Raw genomic sequence first — 19,314 nt, forward strand, 5'->3', positions numbered from 1 at the left:
TCAATCTAAAATCATTATGAGGCGGAGTCGTTTATAACGTGCATTTAAAAAAGCACTTGTTAAACAAAATCATTCATAATATTCCTTATTATCATGAAAATACCTGAAATAATTTGAAGAACAGCGATATAAATATTCCTGTAGACCTTTCCTGGATAGCGTTCGTAATACTACTACTTCTGTGGCACAAAGGAATTTTCTGCACGAGAGCGCCCCCTGGCTTTGGGATGTGGCGGGATTTCACCGTTGTTCATTAAAGCTCCCGATCTGTCTGTGATTTTGAAGCTTTGAATGTGTTTATAGTGCGCAATATAACATGTGTTCATGTTTCACGTGTAAAAAAACCGCGGTATTTTTCACACAATTTACTTATCTGTATAGCGCTGTTTTCACTGTCCTCAAAGCAGGCTGATGTCTTCCTTGTTCTGTGAAGTCCCTCCTTCAGAAATACGTATCGAGTTCTGATTGTGTAGTTTGTTTAGTGTGCTGTGATTCGATAGCAGCGTAGCTTAGCAGAGCCGTATGAGCCAAAGCTGGTGACTGACGTATTCATGTGGGCGGAGTTTAGTCAACGAACAGTTTTACTGACGTCATTAAAGCAGGAAACAGAGGGCTGTAGTCCAAACCGGCCGTTCGTTGTAGGCTTTTAAAGAGGAATTATATTGAAGAAAATACATCGCCTGGCAGTGAACTTTGAGCTTTATCATTTTACAGGTATTATTTATGCTATTATAGCAACATTACACACTAACTAGGGTTTAAAAAATGGTATCAGGAAGAACGTGACCTTTAAAATTCATTCATTGAGAAAACGCGCATTTGCACGGTTAATCGTTACACCCCTAGTTTTAATGACCATCTACATTTATTTTTTGCTCTCTTTACTAAGATACAAACAGGAAATATGTACACGTCACAAAATCTAAAAGAAACTACATTTTCATAACAACATGACAGAAATCAATATTTAGTATGACCTCTAATGTCACCTAACACATCTTAAACTCTTTTCAGAAGTCCTGCATTTATTAGATTTTAATTAAATTTGTTGAGAGATTTGTTGGCCCATCTGATTTGTTGGGAGTCACGAGTCTGATACTTTGTATGTTTTTATTATTAGTAGTATTATTATCCTGTATTCACACCAGGCATAAAGCGCGGCAAGGCATAAAGTCAATGTAAAGATGCATTTACGCGCGTCTGGAGGTCTCACGGCACAAATGAGGTGTTTAGCGCGGCGCAGTAGACGCGAATCCGCCTCATTCGTGCCGCTATTTCAAGCGAATGACGCAAATTGAGCGTTGCCGCGGGAAACGCACAAGTTGAAAAATCTGCACTTTGGCGGAAAATCGTGCAGCGTTAACCAATCAGGAGCTTGCTCTAGTAGTGACGTGATTACAGGAAGCGAGCGAAAAGTTGCAAAAGCCCCTCCCATGACGCGAATTTCCACGTGAATGTCTTGAATGACTTTCACGCTTAAAATGTTCAACCGTCCAACTACGTGTAAATAGCGCATTTTTGCCGCCTATACCGCGTTTGGTGTGAATCCAGCATAAGTGTTATTAATAATATTAACAGTTCTCAGAATAAGAGACTTGTTTTAAAGCATTACACCAAACAAGAGGCATTATGTTCCTCTCTTTAGATTTCTCGCGGGATTTAACTATGTGTCATGCAAATTTTTCGCTTGAGTTAAATATTTTCAACTTGCGCGAAGACGCGTTTGAGGCGAATAGCGTGTGTTTTTGAGGCAATCGCGCCACCCGATTACTGTCTTTCGCATTGCCCCACACGAGTTCATGTCTATTCGTGTCTCTATCGTGGCTTTGCATTGACTTTGTATGTAATCTACTTGCGAAAATCATTGAATTCACATTTGGTGTGTACGTCCCATTAGGCCGTCATGCCAGCATTAGATTTGTTGCTTTGCAATGGTATATTGATCATATATAATTATTCCTCAGTCTCTTTATTAGAATACAACCAGAATATACAGGAAATGTGTATGTAGTATTAAAAACAGTATAAAAATATAAGCTGAATTGTTAAGTATTAAGGATAAACTCCACTTGCACTTGCGTAATAGCAGGCAACTGCAGGATCCCTTAAACCTAAATGAAATTAAATCCTAATTTCTAATCAAATGACTTCAGTTTCAGTTTCTGTACATATTTACTCAATTTCTTTGTTTGTATCTTAATAAAAAAGTGAAAAATAAATATGGATAAACATTGAAACTTACCAACTTGCTAAACAACAGAGCTGGTTGTAGTGGCTTAAGACTTTTGCACAGTACTATATAATATATATCGACCCCTAAAACATAATACACCTGGCATGAATATGTGATCAATTTTTCATTTCAAAATTCCCACCAAGTCGTCTATCTGAAATTTCCCAGCATGCACCAATCGCTCCACTGATCTGCATCGCAAGTGACAGCAGTACCAAACACACGTTGTGTTTGTGTTGAATAATACCAGTCCAGCTTTTGTTACTGAATCCTTTCAGCATATTGCACTTTCTTTTTGTGACCCTTGGTGGCCCCATCAGCCAGTTGCCTTGGCAACCATTGAACGTATGCCGAAGAAGCGATCATGCCTGTGGAGGGTGGTTTTAAGACGCGTGTATACATGTGCATGTGTGGACTCTCACCAGGCATTCAAGCAGTCGGGCGGGACGAGAGATGATGATGAGGAGTTTCTTCACCAGCTCAGTGATGAAGGTCAGTTCTGTACTTTCTGATCGCTCATAAGCCTGATGGATGTAGAAAGCGAGAGAGATTCCTCAATTAGTTTCTTAAAATGTATTTATGTTTAAAATTTATTACATTTAAATAATTTAAGAACTGATTATGGCCTTAACCGACCAAACATTTCCAACATTTTCTCATTTCAATCAGTGTCATATATAAATATATGAAGTGGGACATATCAGCTGAAATATATCACACGCGCTTACATCATGCAGAAGTCTCTCCAGGTTCTCCTGCAGCTCATAGAAGTAAACAGTGGTGATGAGGCCTTCCCGCGATTTGGTCAGGCAGTTTCGGGACAGCTCAGCGATCTGGTGGTGGATGAAGCTGAGGACCCCGTCGGCCAGCGGCAACACGTTCTCGGGCGAGTAGGACTCGATGAACTCAGCCAGGCGCTCCTCCATCTGAGCAGTGGCCTGGATATGACACACGGACGGCGTTCATAAGCATTTCATGGGTATGTGGTTGCAAAGGCGATTGGTAGGTATTGCAAAAAGGCTCATTTTGAACCTTTAAATATGTGCCCATTTGGAAAGCTGCTTTACGTAAATGTGCATGTGTGTGTATCTAACCTTAGGGAAGCGCTCCTTATATACATGGTTCATCATAACGATCTCATTGTCGTAGCAGGAAGGTGAGCGCCCGGGACTATAAAAAGACAGAGAAGAAGAAAGTGAAGGACAAAAAGAAGAGGAAGAGAAAGCTGAAGTGAAGAGTGATTCTCGCGAAATTAGACTTATGAGGTGTCATGAAACATTTTGATAAAAAAAGTTAAATGCTATCAAAATAAGCAGCATACAGTTACAAACATCTCTTCATGTACTATTTTGCACCTGATTTCAAATGACATCATACAAACCAATTTTGTTGTTTTTTCCACATTTAAGGGGAAAATTTTCATTACCGCAACGTGTCCATGACTGGATTTGGGTTCTTTGACATGGAAATATTTATAATTAAAAAATCTATAAAATAAAAAGCTTCAGTGCATGTTATACTATAAACATTTACAGTAAAGAAACATGTGGTATTTGGTGATCATTGGTAAATGTAGAGACAATAATAAGGAATATAAATGTGTCCACGACCAATTTTCTCATCCTCCACAACAATTTTCAATCATTGTTTAAGCACTCAAGGAACTAACATTTTCATAAATTTTTTTTGTAAGGGACATAATTGACTGTGACACTCAAGATGGCTACCAGGTAAACATTTCTTATTTTTTCTCTCCAGATAAAAGTTACAATTTTGTTTGTCATAGTACCTAGACAACTTTTTAGTTATCATTACCGAAACACGAGTTTGTAAATGCATATATTTAATGTAATATCATGTTGCGGTAATGATCATTTTTGATAATGATAATAAAAAAATGTAAATCATTCTATAGGTAATATTTTTTAAATCCTCTAAAGTAATGGTTATAATAAGTTCAGACCGTAGCCCCTTATGGAACGGCTGAAATTCCACAAAGGGGCGTATTTGTTCCTCAGATGTTGCACAATAAATGTGACATCCGAATATATTCATTATAAATCGTGAATGAAAAGTGAGATTCGAACGAATGTCCGTTAGTGAACTAATTGTATACACTATTTATATCGTAATTCGGTCAGAAATGTCAAGATTGTGAGATGAAGAAATCGTTTTGGATTAAAAGGCTTGGATATTCCATTTCCTTGGACTTTTGGGGATTTATGAACAATTTGTTTTGGACAGTTTCACCGAAGCAGATTAAGGGAAGATTTTGAAGGTAAGTAAATATCCTAAATAGGCGCCGCCCGGTTCAGGTAACTAAAATCATATTATGCTTTCTGTGTGCGCTTAATGGAATCCCGAAAGTCTAAGCTTTACAACGATGTGCCGCATGACTGTATATTTTGAAGATTTAATGCTTCAAAGTAACAATGACGTAATGCAGCCTCACGTGCAAGGGAGGGGGTGTACCGTGTACGGCACAGTGTTCCTTATCAGGTTAATCTTATGTGTGCCCAAAAAATTTGTTTCAATGGCTTTTTAAAAATTCTGATGCTGGACACCTTCTAAATCTGGATTTCGTGATAATCACCCATGTATGTAAATCAGGTGCATGTGTACCTGAGACTGCGAGAGCGCGGGCGCACATGCGGCGACCTGCGTCCATCGTCGTCGGTGATGCTCTCTGTGCTGCCGAAGTGTTTGGACAGGAAGTGCAGTTCGTCCAGTGTGGGCTGAAAGGGTAACTGATGCAGTCGCTCCTGAGACGAACTGGAAGACTGATGAAACAACACAATAATACAAGACCAATGATTAGACACACACACACACACACACACAGATATCTATATCCTGTCATACATGTCCCATGTAATATTTAGAGCCCTGAGCCCATACTCCATAATCCTGGCTTATCATTTGGGGATAAAAGACTACAGCTTTACAATAAGATCTTCACCTGCCCTGAAGCCTAAAACACAGCATGCTGAAATATTTAGAGGCAAACAGGATCCAATTTATATGGCTTACTCAAAAGGTTTTTAGAGAGAGAGATAACCATGATGCCCTTAAGGTGTAGTGGTTAACTTTATTTATCTGTAGATCTTCTCTGCGTCTACAATAATTCCAGATTAGACTCTAATAATAAGATTACCAACCCAAATGATACAAATAACTTTGGTGTGTAAAACCTGTGGTAATGATTTTTGCCCTTGTTTAAGACTCCCTTCTTAAAGTCAATAAAAGGCTGTGAGCGACTATATTTCTCTCTCACCATCACTGACCAAGGATACAAAACACATCCTCTGTCTGCACAAACCAACCAATTTTTTTTTAATTAAACCACCTACGTCTTCTGAAAAGCGCTTGCAAACACAAATTTCTTTAATGTGTTGATGTATTTCCTACTAGGGCTGGGTATGGATTCAGATGTTTCAGATCGATTCGATTTCGATTCAAAAGCTATCAAATTGATTTGATTCTCAATTCGATTTTCGATTCTGATTCTCGGGCCGATTTTTATACTCAGTTCTCGATTCAACTCAATGAATATAGATTTAATACAAATACTATATTTATAAAAAAGAACAGTGAACATATGTTTACAAGGTTAATTAAACTAAGAGCCACAAACCTGTATATTAAACTCTTTTATTTTAGGTACATTTGGGTTCATTAAAACAGAACCCATCTCTAATTCTCAAATGCATACAATTATGTTAAATACAATACAATTTTGATGCAAGATGAAAAATGTATGCTGAAAAAAGTCAGAACAGTCGAGTGGAGAAGACTAGTAATAAGATTTATGTTAATCTTACGTTCAATATTTGCGGAAATAAATATGAAAAAAAAAACGATTTGTGGCCTTTGAGAATCGATTTTGAATCAACCACGTCAAAAAAAAAAAAACATAAAACTATTAGTCGAAAAATCGATTTTTTTTTGCCCAGCCCTATTTCCTACTAAAATAAAACTAAAATGTGTGCCCTTTTTTATGCTCCCAATAATTTGCCTTTAGTTTAAATGAACATGGCGACTTTTTGGGACTTTAGCTTATTCACCGTTAGATAAGTCTATACACCCTCTTTTCATCTCCGTGCGTGCTGTAACTCTGTCTGTTGCACCCACCGCTAGCCTAGCTTAGCACAAAGACTGGAAGTTAATGGTTCCAGCTAGCATACTGCTCCCTATAAGTGACAAAAAACGCCAACATTTTCCTATTTATATGTTGTGATTTGTATAGTTACAGCGTGTACAAATAACAAGGTCATATTCGCTCGCAGCACCTGAGACGTCCAGTGGTGAGGAGCAGCGAGTTTGCGCAAGTGTTGCGCTAATCACTCCGCCCAAGTAGTAGTGCTTCTGAAAATATAGTTTCCAGTATGTATACTGTTAAAAGATGGATGTGTCTCATATGAACTTGTTATTTGTACACGCTGTGACTATACAAATCACAACATACAGAATAAATAGGAAAATGTTGGTATTATTTTGTCACTTTTTGGGAGCAGTATGCTAGCTGGAGCCATTTACTTCCAGTCTATGTGCTAAGCTAGGCTAAGATGGTGCGTCAGACAGAGTTACAGTATGGGATGCACAGAGATGACAAAGGTATGTATGGACTTATCTAACTCTGGGGGATACGGTGAATAGGCTAAAATCCCCAAAAGTCGCCATGTTCCTTTAACAAACTATAAAATCATTAGCATTGTACTGTAGCTTTAAACCCATGCCTATTAGCTTTCATTTTTTACTTTAGCATTTTAATTCATTTGCATTGTAGCTTTAATTCCACACCTATCAGCTTTTTTACTTTTTAACCATTTGGCAGATGCTCTTACAAACTTGTGCTTATCCAGCTGTCAAGGCTTTCATTACATTATCTGTGTCTTAAACATTCGGTTCAGTTTTTCGTCGTTTCTCTGGCAAGTGTAGCGAATTGCTAAACAGAGCGTGTAAGAGAGCGTGTCTTTTGAAATAATCCCGTGGATGGATCTTTTCCAAAAAATAATTAAATATACATGGTAATGTAACTCTGCTGAGACATCCATATTCATGAGAAGAATGTGCAGTCTAGCTCCTAAACTCTTCAGAAGTTTGTCTTTGATCTCAGAAAAACAAACACGTGGCAGGATTTACAATGGAAACTGAACCATCATAGTCTTATATACATTTATACTAAATGAGTCAGATTCTGAACTCCTGCAATAGATCAAAAGCAGTGCTTCTTAAACTTTTTCGGCGTGCGGCCCCCCTTATGTACAGTGCATCCCTTCGTGCCCCCCAAAGAATATTCATGACATAAAACATTGTAAAAAAAATTAATTAATCAAAACATATTAAATTATAAAATGTAGTGCTGTTGGTTAGATTTAATTACACAGAATTTATGATAAATTAATTTATTGTATAAAATGTCAACCCCCCTCCTCCGGTACAATCTTGGACCCCATTTTGAGAACCACTGATCTAAAGGATGCACAAAAAGTTATTTTAACTGTGCCAAAGTAAATGAGAATCCAAAATCCAGCATTTGTGAATGTACTTCATAATTTCAACCATTAAAAAAGCCGACTTTATTCATTCTCCGACTCCTATATTTTAATTCATCCCATGTCTCGATTCGTTTGACTTCAGTTTGGAAGTTATCCATTAGCATTGTGGATGTACTTGGAGTACCACGTTTTAGAGACACGGCATGTGTGGTTTAAAAACGATGTCGGTCTAACTAGGTATCAAAAGTCAAGTTTTACTTTAAAGAGGACATATCATGAAAATCTGACGTTTTCCATGTTTAAGTCCTATAATTGGGTCCCCAGTGCTTTTATCAACCTAGAAAATGTGAATAAAATCAACCCAGTAACTTAGTTTTGGCAAACTGTTCTTCACAAGCATGTAAAAAAACAGGTCATTGAAATTTGGCTCCCCTGGTGATGTCAGAAGGGGATAATACCACCTCTTAATCTGCACTATCCAACCACGGCACTGCCATTTAGTGCAGATATAAACTCATTTGCATGTTAAAAACGCACCTAAAACAGCACATTTCTGCTCACACCTACAAAGTGACAATTTTAACATGTTAAAATAAATTATCTATATGATATTTGAGCTAAAACTTCACATATGTACTCTGCGGACACCAAAGATTTATTTGACATCTTAAAAAGTCTTATGAAATGTCCCCTTATAAAGATGGTGCTAGTCTAAGAATCAGTCCATTTTTCATGTACCGTTGAGCTTGGTGTGTTGGTGCCATATCCGGAAGAAGGAAGAGAGGCCAGAGACCAGCGCCTGCCATCAGCCCTATTGAGAGAAAGTGGGGGATTATAGTCAGCAAACTTTATTAAGCCAGTGTCAATGTTTTTAACGAGAAACACCTAAAATAAACACCTAAAAAATACATGTAATAATTTTACTTTGCCTTTCTCTTAGAAATTTTCTGGGGAGGTACCTCCTAGGAGCCCCCTGGACCCCAGTTTGAAAACTCCTGTGCTAACCATTAGCCCAAACATAGTTTGCTTGGAGAACCCAAAAATGCCCCGCCTATGGCTTAAAGTCCATTTCTATAGTTTCATATAGCAGCAGGTTGCTAAGCAACCATCCCATTTCTGCACTGTTTAGTGCTGATTTTAGTGAGGGCAACGTTCCCAGTAGGGTTATTAAAACTTTTATCCTACAACATTAAAGGAACCACAATCAAAAGAGGATCCACTTTGAAGACATCTATGTTTTGGTGCAAACTATTCTTTTAGTCTTTTAATCATTTCACATTCAACTCAGACGGCAATCTCTTTTAAAATTGTTTATTTGACTGTGCCACTGTAGATTTAGTAGTTTGATTGCCACGGTATAGTAAAACAGACTCAGATACAGTAAAAATTTGACAGTAACCCTTACTACGTTAACATGCACCGGCACCCTCATAATGAGATTTTGGCCATATTGCGATTACACTTATGTAAATTGCTTCAATCAAAATAATGCGATTAAGCTTATAATCACAGCAAGTGTAATCATATTAAAACGTGGCGTATGCCGATTTTAATCACAATAAACGATTGCAATTAAAATAATCCAGAGACAGCGGAAAGAACCAGATGGATAGAGTTTACCGGAAGTTACGTGTGTTCCACGAAAGTCGTTTGTTTATGTTGTTACTGCTAAAACCATCTATAAACTCATTTTGTGATTTTAATTACATTACATTTTTCAGTGATTATTGTGAAAGTTGTATTAAAGTAAAAACTATTTCAATTGATAACACTTAAAAAAAAATTCAGCTTAAATTTTAGGTGTTACCAATTAAAGTAATTTTTTTATTTTTATTATATCATCTTAAATGTTGTCACTTAAAGTGATACAATTTAAATTGAACATTTATTTTATTATTTATTGTGTAAGTAAAATTTTTTTTTTTAAATGTTACCAACTGAAGTAATTTTTTAAGTAGATCCAACTTTCATTTTTTACAGTGTAGTTGCTACTTAAAGCAGCATTACTGAAATAAAAAACATTTAGCACTAAAATATATAAAAAAAAAATAACAGACTCGTTTAGTTTACAATAATAAATGTAGTTTTCAATAATTTTCACTAATAATTTCATATAATACTTTCAATAATTTTCTTTTTATTTTATAAATGATATTTTGATATAAATATAACTAAGATATAACTTATAGAAATAACTCTTAAGATAAATGAACCTGTTGAGCTGATCCATCTGTATTCTGAGACGTACTGCCGTGGTAGACTCGACTTTATTTTCTTCGTCAAGCGCTATATTTTATTTTCTCTGTAGCAGCAATTCTGTGCTTTTTGACACAATTGATGATACATGTTGTACAACCATGTCAGGCTAAAGATTTATATTAGCTGAATCCAATATTATTCCTCGCAGGGCACGGGTGCATAAGAGAGGAAAGAACGCGCTGATCGATTGAGTCTCTCTCGCCTTTAAGACAAACGGCCGGGAGACGGACTGTCGATCTCAGGGGAATGATGGGGAGATATGAGAGTTAGCCTTCTGGAGAATCTCATACCTCTGTCTCACAAACAGATAAATTTACCATCACCAAATCCTTAAAGAAATATGACACAAAAAAATAAAAATCTACAGTTTGAGCTTATGTTTTGAAACAATTCAATGGCAATTATGTGATGTAAATAGTATTTTTTGGGGGCTTGGGTTTGATTACAAACATTGCTCAAAATATCTTCCTTTGTGTTCATCAGAACAAAGATTTGTAACAACACGAGAGTAAGTAAATAATGACAGAATTTTTATTTTTAGGTGAATTATCCCTCTCGGGATGTAGAAGAGCCTCTCGGCTGTTCTTTTGATTTTTTTACCTTCTGGAAGACGCAAAGGAGAAGTGAGCCGGCGCACTGGGCGAGAACGTCCTGGGGCTGTCCAACGGGCTGCTTCCTATTAAATGACAAAAACATGGAGTAAGTGTAAACCCTGAGGTGAGAGCAACATCCATTTAGGGAAGCCTTGCCATCTGCGGCCATCTCCGGGAAGCTATTTCAGTCATAACAAACCAAGTCCTATCTACTTGAATGGGAGAAGACTAATATTTCTTAAATCACTGACTAAGGTACATATTTCTGACCAACAATTGAAGAGCTCAGATGCAAAATCCAATAAATGCCACCTCTGTCAAATATAAGATAAGGATATTAACCGAATGCTCACTTAAAATCAGCTTAATCCCGGCTATTCAGAAATGCCGGCTTGTTGGGAGAATCCATTAGGAGTCTGATAAAAAAAATGCTCATTTACAAGAAAACATGTCAGACGCACTTAGAGTTTAAAATAGTTTGTGCAAACACAATTTTTTTCTAAATAATCAGTTTGAATTATATTAAGCCTTAAAGTTTTGTATAATTAAAGGGCGTGGCCACTTGAGTGACAGGTGGATTGCTGCCGCTGTCACTACCGTAGAGCTAGGCGAGCATGCTTTCAGCAACCAACCAACAACTCAGACCGAGGGGCAACCTTTCGATCTCTCTGATGAAGCAAATACAGAAGTGATTTAAACTGCAATTCATCGACTGGCCACTTGAGGCTGGCTCCAAAAGGGAGTTAATTCCCATAGACCCCCATGTTAAAATGCCCATCTTTAAAAGGAGAAAATAATATGTTTACAGCCTGGTACAAAAATAGTTATTGGTCTGTATAGCTAATTTTGCCCTTCATGACAACTGTGAGGGTGTGAATTTTTTTGTAACTCATCCGTTTAAATTATATTAAGCCTTAAAGTTCTGCATAATTAAGGGCGTGGCCACTAAAGTGACGGATGAACAGCAACTGCTGTCATTAGAGTCGAGCTAGGCGGGCGTGGTATCAGCAACCAGCCACCTCAGCTTCACCCACGTCCCGCCCCTTTACCCATTTTCGCATATCCGCGAGTGATGCGCGGTGACGCCAGGCCAAGATGGCGACGACAGGCACCGCCAACTATTGGCTTCAAAAACAATCTTCAGAAACCTATGGTTGACGTCACGGACACTACGTCCATGTTTTATACACAGGGTTCCCACCCCTTAGTTAACTTCAAATTCAAGTACCTTTCAAGGACTTTCCAGGTCCAATACCCTCAAATTCAAGGACTAAATGTGGGGACACATTTCAAGTCAGTGCAAGGTTACATCGTGTTACCTTTTAAGATATATTGTCACAGTTCCCTTTCGAGGGAACTTGTGCTGCGTCACTGCGTGACACTTTGGCGACGCCTCCAGTGGTAAGTGCATCTGAATGTGTTTATCAAATTTAACCAATGGTGAGGCTTAACGACAAAGACAGGGTGACGCAGGAGCCAGGAAGTATATCGCTATCTGAAATATTGCCAAAGACGGCGTTACAGGGACGCAGGAAGTATGGCAAGAGAGACGCAGCGTCTCGTTCCCTTCTCAGGGAACAACAGTTACATACGTAACCCGAGACGTTTTCATGTGTCAAACACAACTATGCAAAAAAGCATTTTGGTATGAATCAACATTCGCATACAGAAGATATAAGTCTTTAATGACTGATGATTGGCTCTTTTTGTTAGAAGGCGGGACTTTCATCGTTAGAGCGGCCATATGGAACGCTGCATTTTTCCCCATTCATAGTAGTAGAATTGCGGCACTTTGCTAATATCTATTATCTTGCGTTGAAGGTGCTGGTATCTTGATGACAACATCATACTGTAGGTAAAGATCATGAAGAAAGACTCACCTATGTGTCCTGGTAGAGGAGAATGAGGGCGTGGTAGGGTGGGAGATGTGCTGGTAAGGATCAGACTCTTCCTATTACTGGTGCGACAACTAAAAAAAAAGAAACACACAACTATGATACACACCTGGGGAACAATTATTTGTATCCAAATGTCCAAATGTATCCATTTATATTAAATTCGTCAGTGTAAATAATTTCATGACTCATGACCTTCTGCACAGCTAATGCAATGCTACACCGATTGAGACATATGGACCAAATTGAAATCCTACAAATTTCCTGATTCATCCTCTCAAGTCCAAATTCAGTAAAGATCTTCCAGCCACTGAAAACTGCTGAGTCACATGGGAAATAAAGTTAAGCAGGACACAAGGAAATAAAACCAGATGCTGCCACGGCAACAACGCCGACAGCCAAGTGGAAAAAATCTGTCTCTCCATTGGCCATTTAGGCCTTCATCACATCCAATGAAATGCAAACTCCCTGACGCAGCCAATAAACTCATTTCTTGACATGATGCAATGATCTGAAAGTTAATTTCCATAATGTCAATTGAGGAATATTTATAGAGTTTTGTCTATCACACCTGATCACACGTGCAAATGTGTGTGCATGTTTGTGTGTGTATTGATTGAACTCTGGTTTGATCATTTCTCTGCTGTGTGTCCTCCCAACGGCTTTGCTTTTATCTGTTTCTTGTAGTTCCTCAGGCTACATATGACCTATAGACTCCCATCTTCAAGTGTTTGTGTATTCAGCAGAGAGAGTATAAAATATCCACGAGTTATGAATCATTTGAGATCTGTCAAGAACAAATTAGGGGTCAGTGTATAACAGATGATGTGCAACCAGTAAATCCTTCATTCATGAACGTCTCTGAAGTTCATCAAAATAATGGCACACACATTAATATCTCTTTTAGTTTAATTGCTTCAAGCAAAACTCTTGGACGTGTTTTAAAGACTTTATGTAGTGAACCTCACATACTTTTCGGCTTTGTGTTGTTTCCAGGCGGACAGATAAAGGGTCACCCAAATACAGTAGTTCACCCAAAAATGATTTTCAAAAATGAAAATGGTAACAAACATTCCTTAAAATTACTTTCTCTCTATTCATTAAAACAAAGAAATGTATGTAACAACATAAGAGGGAGTAAATAATGACAGAATCAGAGGATGACTTTCAAAGCGGCCAAAGTGTTTCCAGAAAAGTGTGCCATATGCATGTCAGACGTTCAGCCGACGGTCCTGAGGCTGAGACTAGACTCCTACTAGCATCTAATCCAGTTTAGATTTTAACCCATCAACCTCACATACTCACAGACAGACAAACACTGCATTAGTGTAGTACTGTATATAGATTGTAATATAATCTGTATCTTATTCTTTGGAGAAGTCAGACTGAAGATTTACTTATACAGAATACAAATCTTCAGTTGCTATATTATTGTTTTTTGAGAAATTGGAGAAATTAATATACACTATAAAAACAATGCTGAGTTATTTTCGACCCTGTGTCAAAAAGGGACTGTGTTTAACATGTGCTGCGCTGTTTGTTTGGGTTTGTTTTAACACATTTTCGGGTTAGATGTGACTCATGCTGGCAAAAAGAGTCAGAATGCCCACAGTGTAATTTTGAGCTACAAGCAAAAGAAAGTATAAGTGCAATAAGTGCATTAAGCCCTCATCTAGTGATCCCAATGCTCTAAATAGTCATTAACTCATTCCCTGCAAGCCTTTTTTTAAAGGTGCCAGCCAGCATTTTTGTGATTTTCACATAAGTTTCACAAAATGCCTTCCAGGAAAATGTTCTGCTATAAATATAAAAACATAAAATATATTTAAAATGAAAGAACAGATCCTCTGCGTTTAAACAAATAAACAAAAAAGATTCATCCTATCTTTATTTGTTTTCTTTTCATAACCTCTCAAATATGGGTAGGTTTCTTTAAAAATAAAAAAATTTGAGCAAAAAGCTAAAGGAATTTTGTTAGAGATCAAATTTAGAATGATTATCAAAACATAAACATTTTACCGAGCCCCTAAAGTGACATTATAGTAAAAAATCTAAAGGTTAGTTTCATGTGCTCACGCAAAACCTTCATGTGCAGAATTTTTTTCAAAGTTTAGTTTCGCGTGCGCACGCGATAGTTTCACGTGCGCGCGAAAGTTTCATGTGCGCACACGAAACTAAACGCGGTAGTTTCACATGCGAACGCGATTGTTTCACGTGCGCACGCGATAGTTTCACGTGCGCGCGCGAAACTACACTTTATTTAATTTTTGCTCCATGTCCCCCTTAGTTCAATGTTATAGAATTAGTTGATGCTTCAGTTTTTTATAAGTTGGGTAAGAGTGCCATCTAGTGGATAATAGTGAAATAAAAGATTAGCATGAAACTCGTCAGGGAAGCGTCATTGGCAAGGAAATGTTTTCTCTTAATTTACGAGATAACTCGTCAATGGCGGAGAAAGAGTTAAATGTCATTAAATAGACATCTAAAATGATCTTTATTTGTGTGTTTTCTGAGAGGTGTACCGTCTTAAATGCTTAATCCAATACGAAGATGCATGTCCATCCACATGCGCGTCTGACATTTTGGGTTTGGTTTTAAAAGATGCAGGAATTAGAGAATAAAGTGCAAGACTTGCCTGATGTTAAAATAGCTATTAAGAGCGATAAGACATGAAAACAACCTTTTCGCGTTGATGTTGCTTTTGAACCCTCAAAAAACTACATTTTTCTCAAAATTAACTTTGCAAACTCTATCAACTTCAAACAGGTGCAACCCTGTCATTTTTTGTCAGAATCCAACAAATCATACATTATTTGTATGAAATTGTATACTTTATAAGTTTTTAAATAAAGAATGTAAAAATGCCAATAACTCATTTTTGAAAATTTGCTCATTTTGCCAGCACAGGTCACAAATATAAACATTTTCAAAATTAATTTACCCAAACAGTTGGGTTCTTCCCATTTTGACCCAACGTGTACAAAAAGTGTACATACAAACAGCTTTTTGCTGTCTCCATTTTAAGCTGGGATCAGAAAATGGTTTGACAAAAGTATCACATTTATTTCTGAAATGATAACCGTACATTATGTAATAAACATTAAAACCAAACATCATTGTGCATACAACAGATAAAGCAAGAAGTAATGAAGCGCCTTCATTTGCCATAAAATCTTCATATCCCACAAAAGAGGAGAGAGAGAGAGAGAGAGAGAGAGAGAGAGAGAGACTGTGAAATATTTAGCAGAAGTGCATTAGTATTGGGCTCCAGGAAGTACTAAGTGATGTTCTCCTTCAAATCTCCTTACGAGACAGCGAGAGAAAGACAGGAACCAAGGGCGTCTAATTGTCCTGCACTCTCTTGTTGACTTTCTCACTTCCTGTCTCTCTCTTTCTCTTCCTATAATTCTGTCTATCATTCTTTCCTGTCTCTCTCTTTGTCTGCCTCTCTCGCCCATCTCTCTCTTTCTGACTCACTAAATGAGCTTGTTAATTAAGTCTGATTGAGCAAATGTCTTTTCTAATCACTTGTTCTTTTCTAATGAACAACCTGGATAATAAGTCTAATAAAGCTGGTTGTCTTAAGTCAAATACCGTCTTGTCCAGTGTGTCTTATTTTAAACTATTCACTTACAGTAAATAAACATTGCTAAAAATGCAGATATGTTTGTTATGATACTTAAAAAAATCATTCTGGGTTTGTTGATTTAAAAATGTACCTTAAAAGCAAATATTCACTCAAATTTGTGTTTGTAAGAGAATTATGTACAGTGATGGATGAATATGTTCAGTGCACTCCTGTACAAGATAAGATGTGATTCATGTGTTCACACTCCGAAACAAAGTGTGACTGACAGGCAGATTTAATTTCTACAGTTTGCGATGTAGAAATGTGCAAAATAGTCTGTGTTAGTCAAGAGAAAGAAACAAGTGTGTGTTTGTGCGTGTCACTGTGCATATGCTTGATCCCTGCTGGCTCTTGGCTCGATCCAAAGAGTGCAATAAATCACGGACAACCAAGCTGCATACACGCGCAAAGCCACCCGTGGAGAAAACAAAACCGACTGATGCTCATCTGATGCTGGCAATCACGTAGTAAAAACAGGCTTTATTTTAGTGGTGCAAAATATCATTTCTATTCTTGAGGTGACATGGACATGACAAGTCATCTTTCTGTGTAATTCACCCAAGAAAAACATGTATAGTAAATGGAAATGTGACTCTGTGTCAGTTTCACAAGACTGTGTGCGCAGTGAAGCCGTGTGCAACTGGGACTCGGTGAGGCTCTGAAATGTATATATTCAGAGATTAGCAGAAGAAAAAAATTTGGCAAAAGAAAGTCTACGGATGACGAAAAAATGAAAAGGTAAAGAAAAGGCATGGAGTGAGAGAAATCTGAGTGGTACCTTTAAATAGCTTTTGTACCTGTCAGTTAAATTCTCATGTGCTGACACACACACACACACATATCATACTTAGTTTTCTTGTAGCATAAAATCTGCAAGGTCAGAGGTTGCCATGAGGACTGACTGAACAACAATTATCACCTGCTTAGTCTCCTGAATGACACAAGGCAACAGTCACAGAGACTTGATTAACACATATACAGCACATGGGTCTAACTGTTATACACCACACACAGCACAGAGATTTACCAGTTAAAAATGACTTACTGCACAGCATCAGCTGTTAAACAAAGCACAGATATTCACCTGCTAAACACAGAATACAGCACAGAGATTCATCTGATGAACACAGAATATAGCACAGAGATTCACCTGTTAAACATGAAATACAGTACAGACATTCAGCTGCTATACACAGCAAACAGCACAGAGAATCACTTGCTAAACACAGTATACAACACAGAAATGTACCTGTTAAACCTGAAATACAGTATAGAAATTCACCTGCTAAACACAGCTTACAGCACAGATATTTACTTGCTAAACACAGAATACAGCACAGAGATTTCCCTGTTAAACTTGAAATACAGTACAGAGATTCACTTGCTAAACACAACATGCAGCACAGAAATTCACCTGTTAAACACAGCATACAGCACAGAGAATCACTTGCTAAACACAACATACAGCACAGATTCACCTGTTAAGCATGAAATACAGCATAGCGATTCACCTGCTAAGCACAGCTTACAGCACAGATATTTACCTGCTAAACATAGAATACAGCACAAAGACTCCCATGTTAAACTTAAAATACAGTACAGAGATTCACTTGCTAAACACAGCATACAACACAGAGATTCAACTGCTAAACACAGCATATAGCAGCACAAGGATTCAACTGCTAAACACAGCATACAGCACAGAAAATCACTGGCTAAACACGGCATACAGCACCGAGATTTACCTGTTAAACATGAAATACAAGCCGTTTCTCAATATGCGTTCTTGTCTGTACTTGTGTTCTTGTGGACTTGTGAAACGTCATCAGTCGCGGCCCAAGTACTGTTCCAATACAAAGTTCGCATCAAGCCCAAGTTCACATAAAATCCCCGGATGTGTTTTTGATCCGCCCATTTTATCGAGGATGCATCAGAGGAGACTTGTGTGGACTTATGACAGCGAGGTTTCCCAGAATGCATTTCGCGTCAGGAGTTCGTTCTTCCGAGTCTGAACTTGCAAGTGCGAACTACGAAGGACACAAGTCCGAGTTTGGCGTACTTGGTATTGAGAAACGGCTACAGTGTAGAGATTAACCTGCTAAACACAGAATACAGCACAGAGATTCCCCTGTTAAACCTGAAATACAGTAAATATATTCACCTGCTAAACACAGCATACAGAACAGACATTCAACTGCTAAACACAGCATACAGCACAGAGATTCAACTGCTAAACATACCATAAAGATTCAACTGCTAAACATACCATAGAGATTCAACTGCAAAACACAGCATACAGCACAGAGATTCAACTGCAAAACACAGCATACAGCACAGAGATTCAACTGCTAAACATACCATAAAGATTCAACTTAAACTGCTAAACACAGCATAAGCACAGCGATTTAACTGCTAAACATACCATAAAGATTCAACTGCTAAACACAGCATACAGCACAGAGATTCAACTGCTAAACATAACATAGAGATTCAACTGCTAAACACAGCATAAGTACAGAGATGCACTTGGTAAACAGCATTGAGCACAGAGACTTTAAATACAACTGCACAGATTATCACCCATTAAACACAGCATACAGCACAGAGATTCACCTGCAAGTAAAGCACACTAAAGCAATTTCAAGCACTATTTCATTTATTGGCTTCAGTGCAAATAAGTGAAAATATATCAAAAAACAGCTTGTGACAGCATTTTAAAGCCTGTCAGCAGGTGTATAAGGGTTAAAGTTAAGGCTAAGGTTGGGGATAGATAGTAATATCTTTAGCCTGGTAGGAAAACAATGGAAGCCTATAAGATGTCCCACCTAATATAAACCTGTGTGTATGCATGCAAATTCAGCTTTAGAACAGATGGATACAAGGCAAAGGGCGTGGTGATGTACTGAAGGGTCATATGACTTCTGGTTGCTAGGCAATTGTAGTCAATACTTGAAGGAGCCGATAATGGTTCCTTCAACAGATTGAAGAAAGAGAAAAGGCGAAACCTAAAAACAATAGATGAGTGTGTGAAGATGAATGGCTCAAAGGAGGAAGGTGAACAGGCAGGTGAAAGGATAAATATATACTCCAGGGGCTATGTGAGCACAGCTTAAAGGGAGCATCTTTCATTCTCTCCTTACTGATGATAACAGAAAGAAATGTAGGCGTCAAGACATCCTGGTTTACCTGGGTCAGTCCTTGATCTATG

At 37.8% G+C, this 19,314-nt stretch overlaps 1 protein-coding gene and 1 long non-coding RNA gene across 3 annotated transcripts in view; one reads left to right on the top strand and one right to left on the bottom strand.

Annotated features, from left to right (window-relative positions):
* mast1a (microtubule associated serine/threonine kinase 1a) overlaps positions 1–19,314 on the bottom strand; it is a 58,579-nt gene that overhangs the window by 14,827 nt on the left and 24,438 nt on the right. For both annotated transcript variants that reach the window (XM_055204433.2, XM_055204436.2), the window contains 7 exons: positions 12,464–12,552; positions 10,591–10,666; positions 8,470–8,542; positions 4,856–5,013; positions 3,328–3,403; positions 2,962–3,171; positions 2,656–2,757 (listed from right to left, as the gene is read on the bottom strand). In XM_055204433.2, coding sequence (XP_055060408.2) covers positions 2,656–2,757; positions 2,962–3,171; positions 3,328–3,403; positions 4,856–5,013; positions 8,470–8,542; positions 10,591–10,666; positions 12,464–12,552 — 784 coding nt within the window. The remainder of the gene's footprint in view (positions 1–2,655; positions 2,758–2,961; positions 3,172–3,327; positions 3,404–4,855; positions 5,014–8,469; positions 8,543–10,590; positions 10,667–12,463; positions 12,553–19,314) is intronic.
* On the top strand, positions 3,075–3,913 carry LOC129444094 (uncharacterized). Its single transcript, XR_012365431.1, has 2 exons — positions 3,075–3,212; positions 3,333–3,913. It is a non-coding gene; the product is annotated as an uncharacterized lncRNA (long non-coding RNA).

Source organism: Misgurnus anguillicaudatus, chromosome 3, assembly GCF_027580225.2.
Source record: "Misgurnus anguillicaudatus chromosome 3, ASM2758022v2, whole genome shotgun sequence".
NCBI classification, from domain to species: Eukaryota; Metazoa; Chordata; class Actinopteri; order Cypriniformes; family Cobitidae; genus Misgurnus; species Misgurnus anguillicaudatus.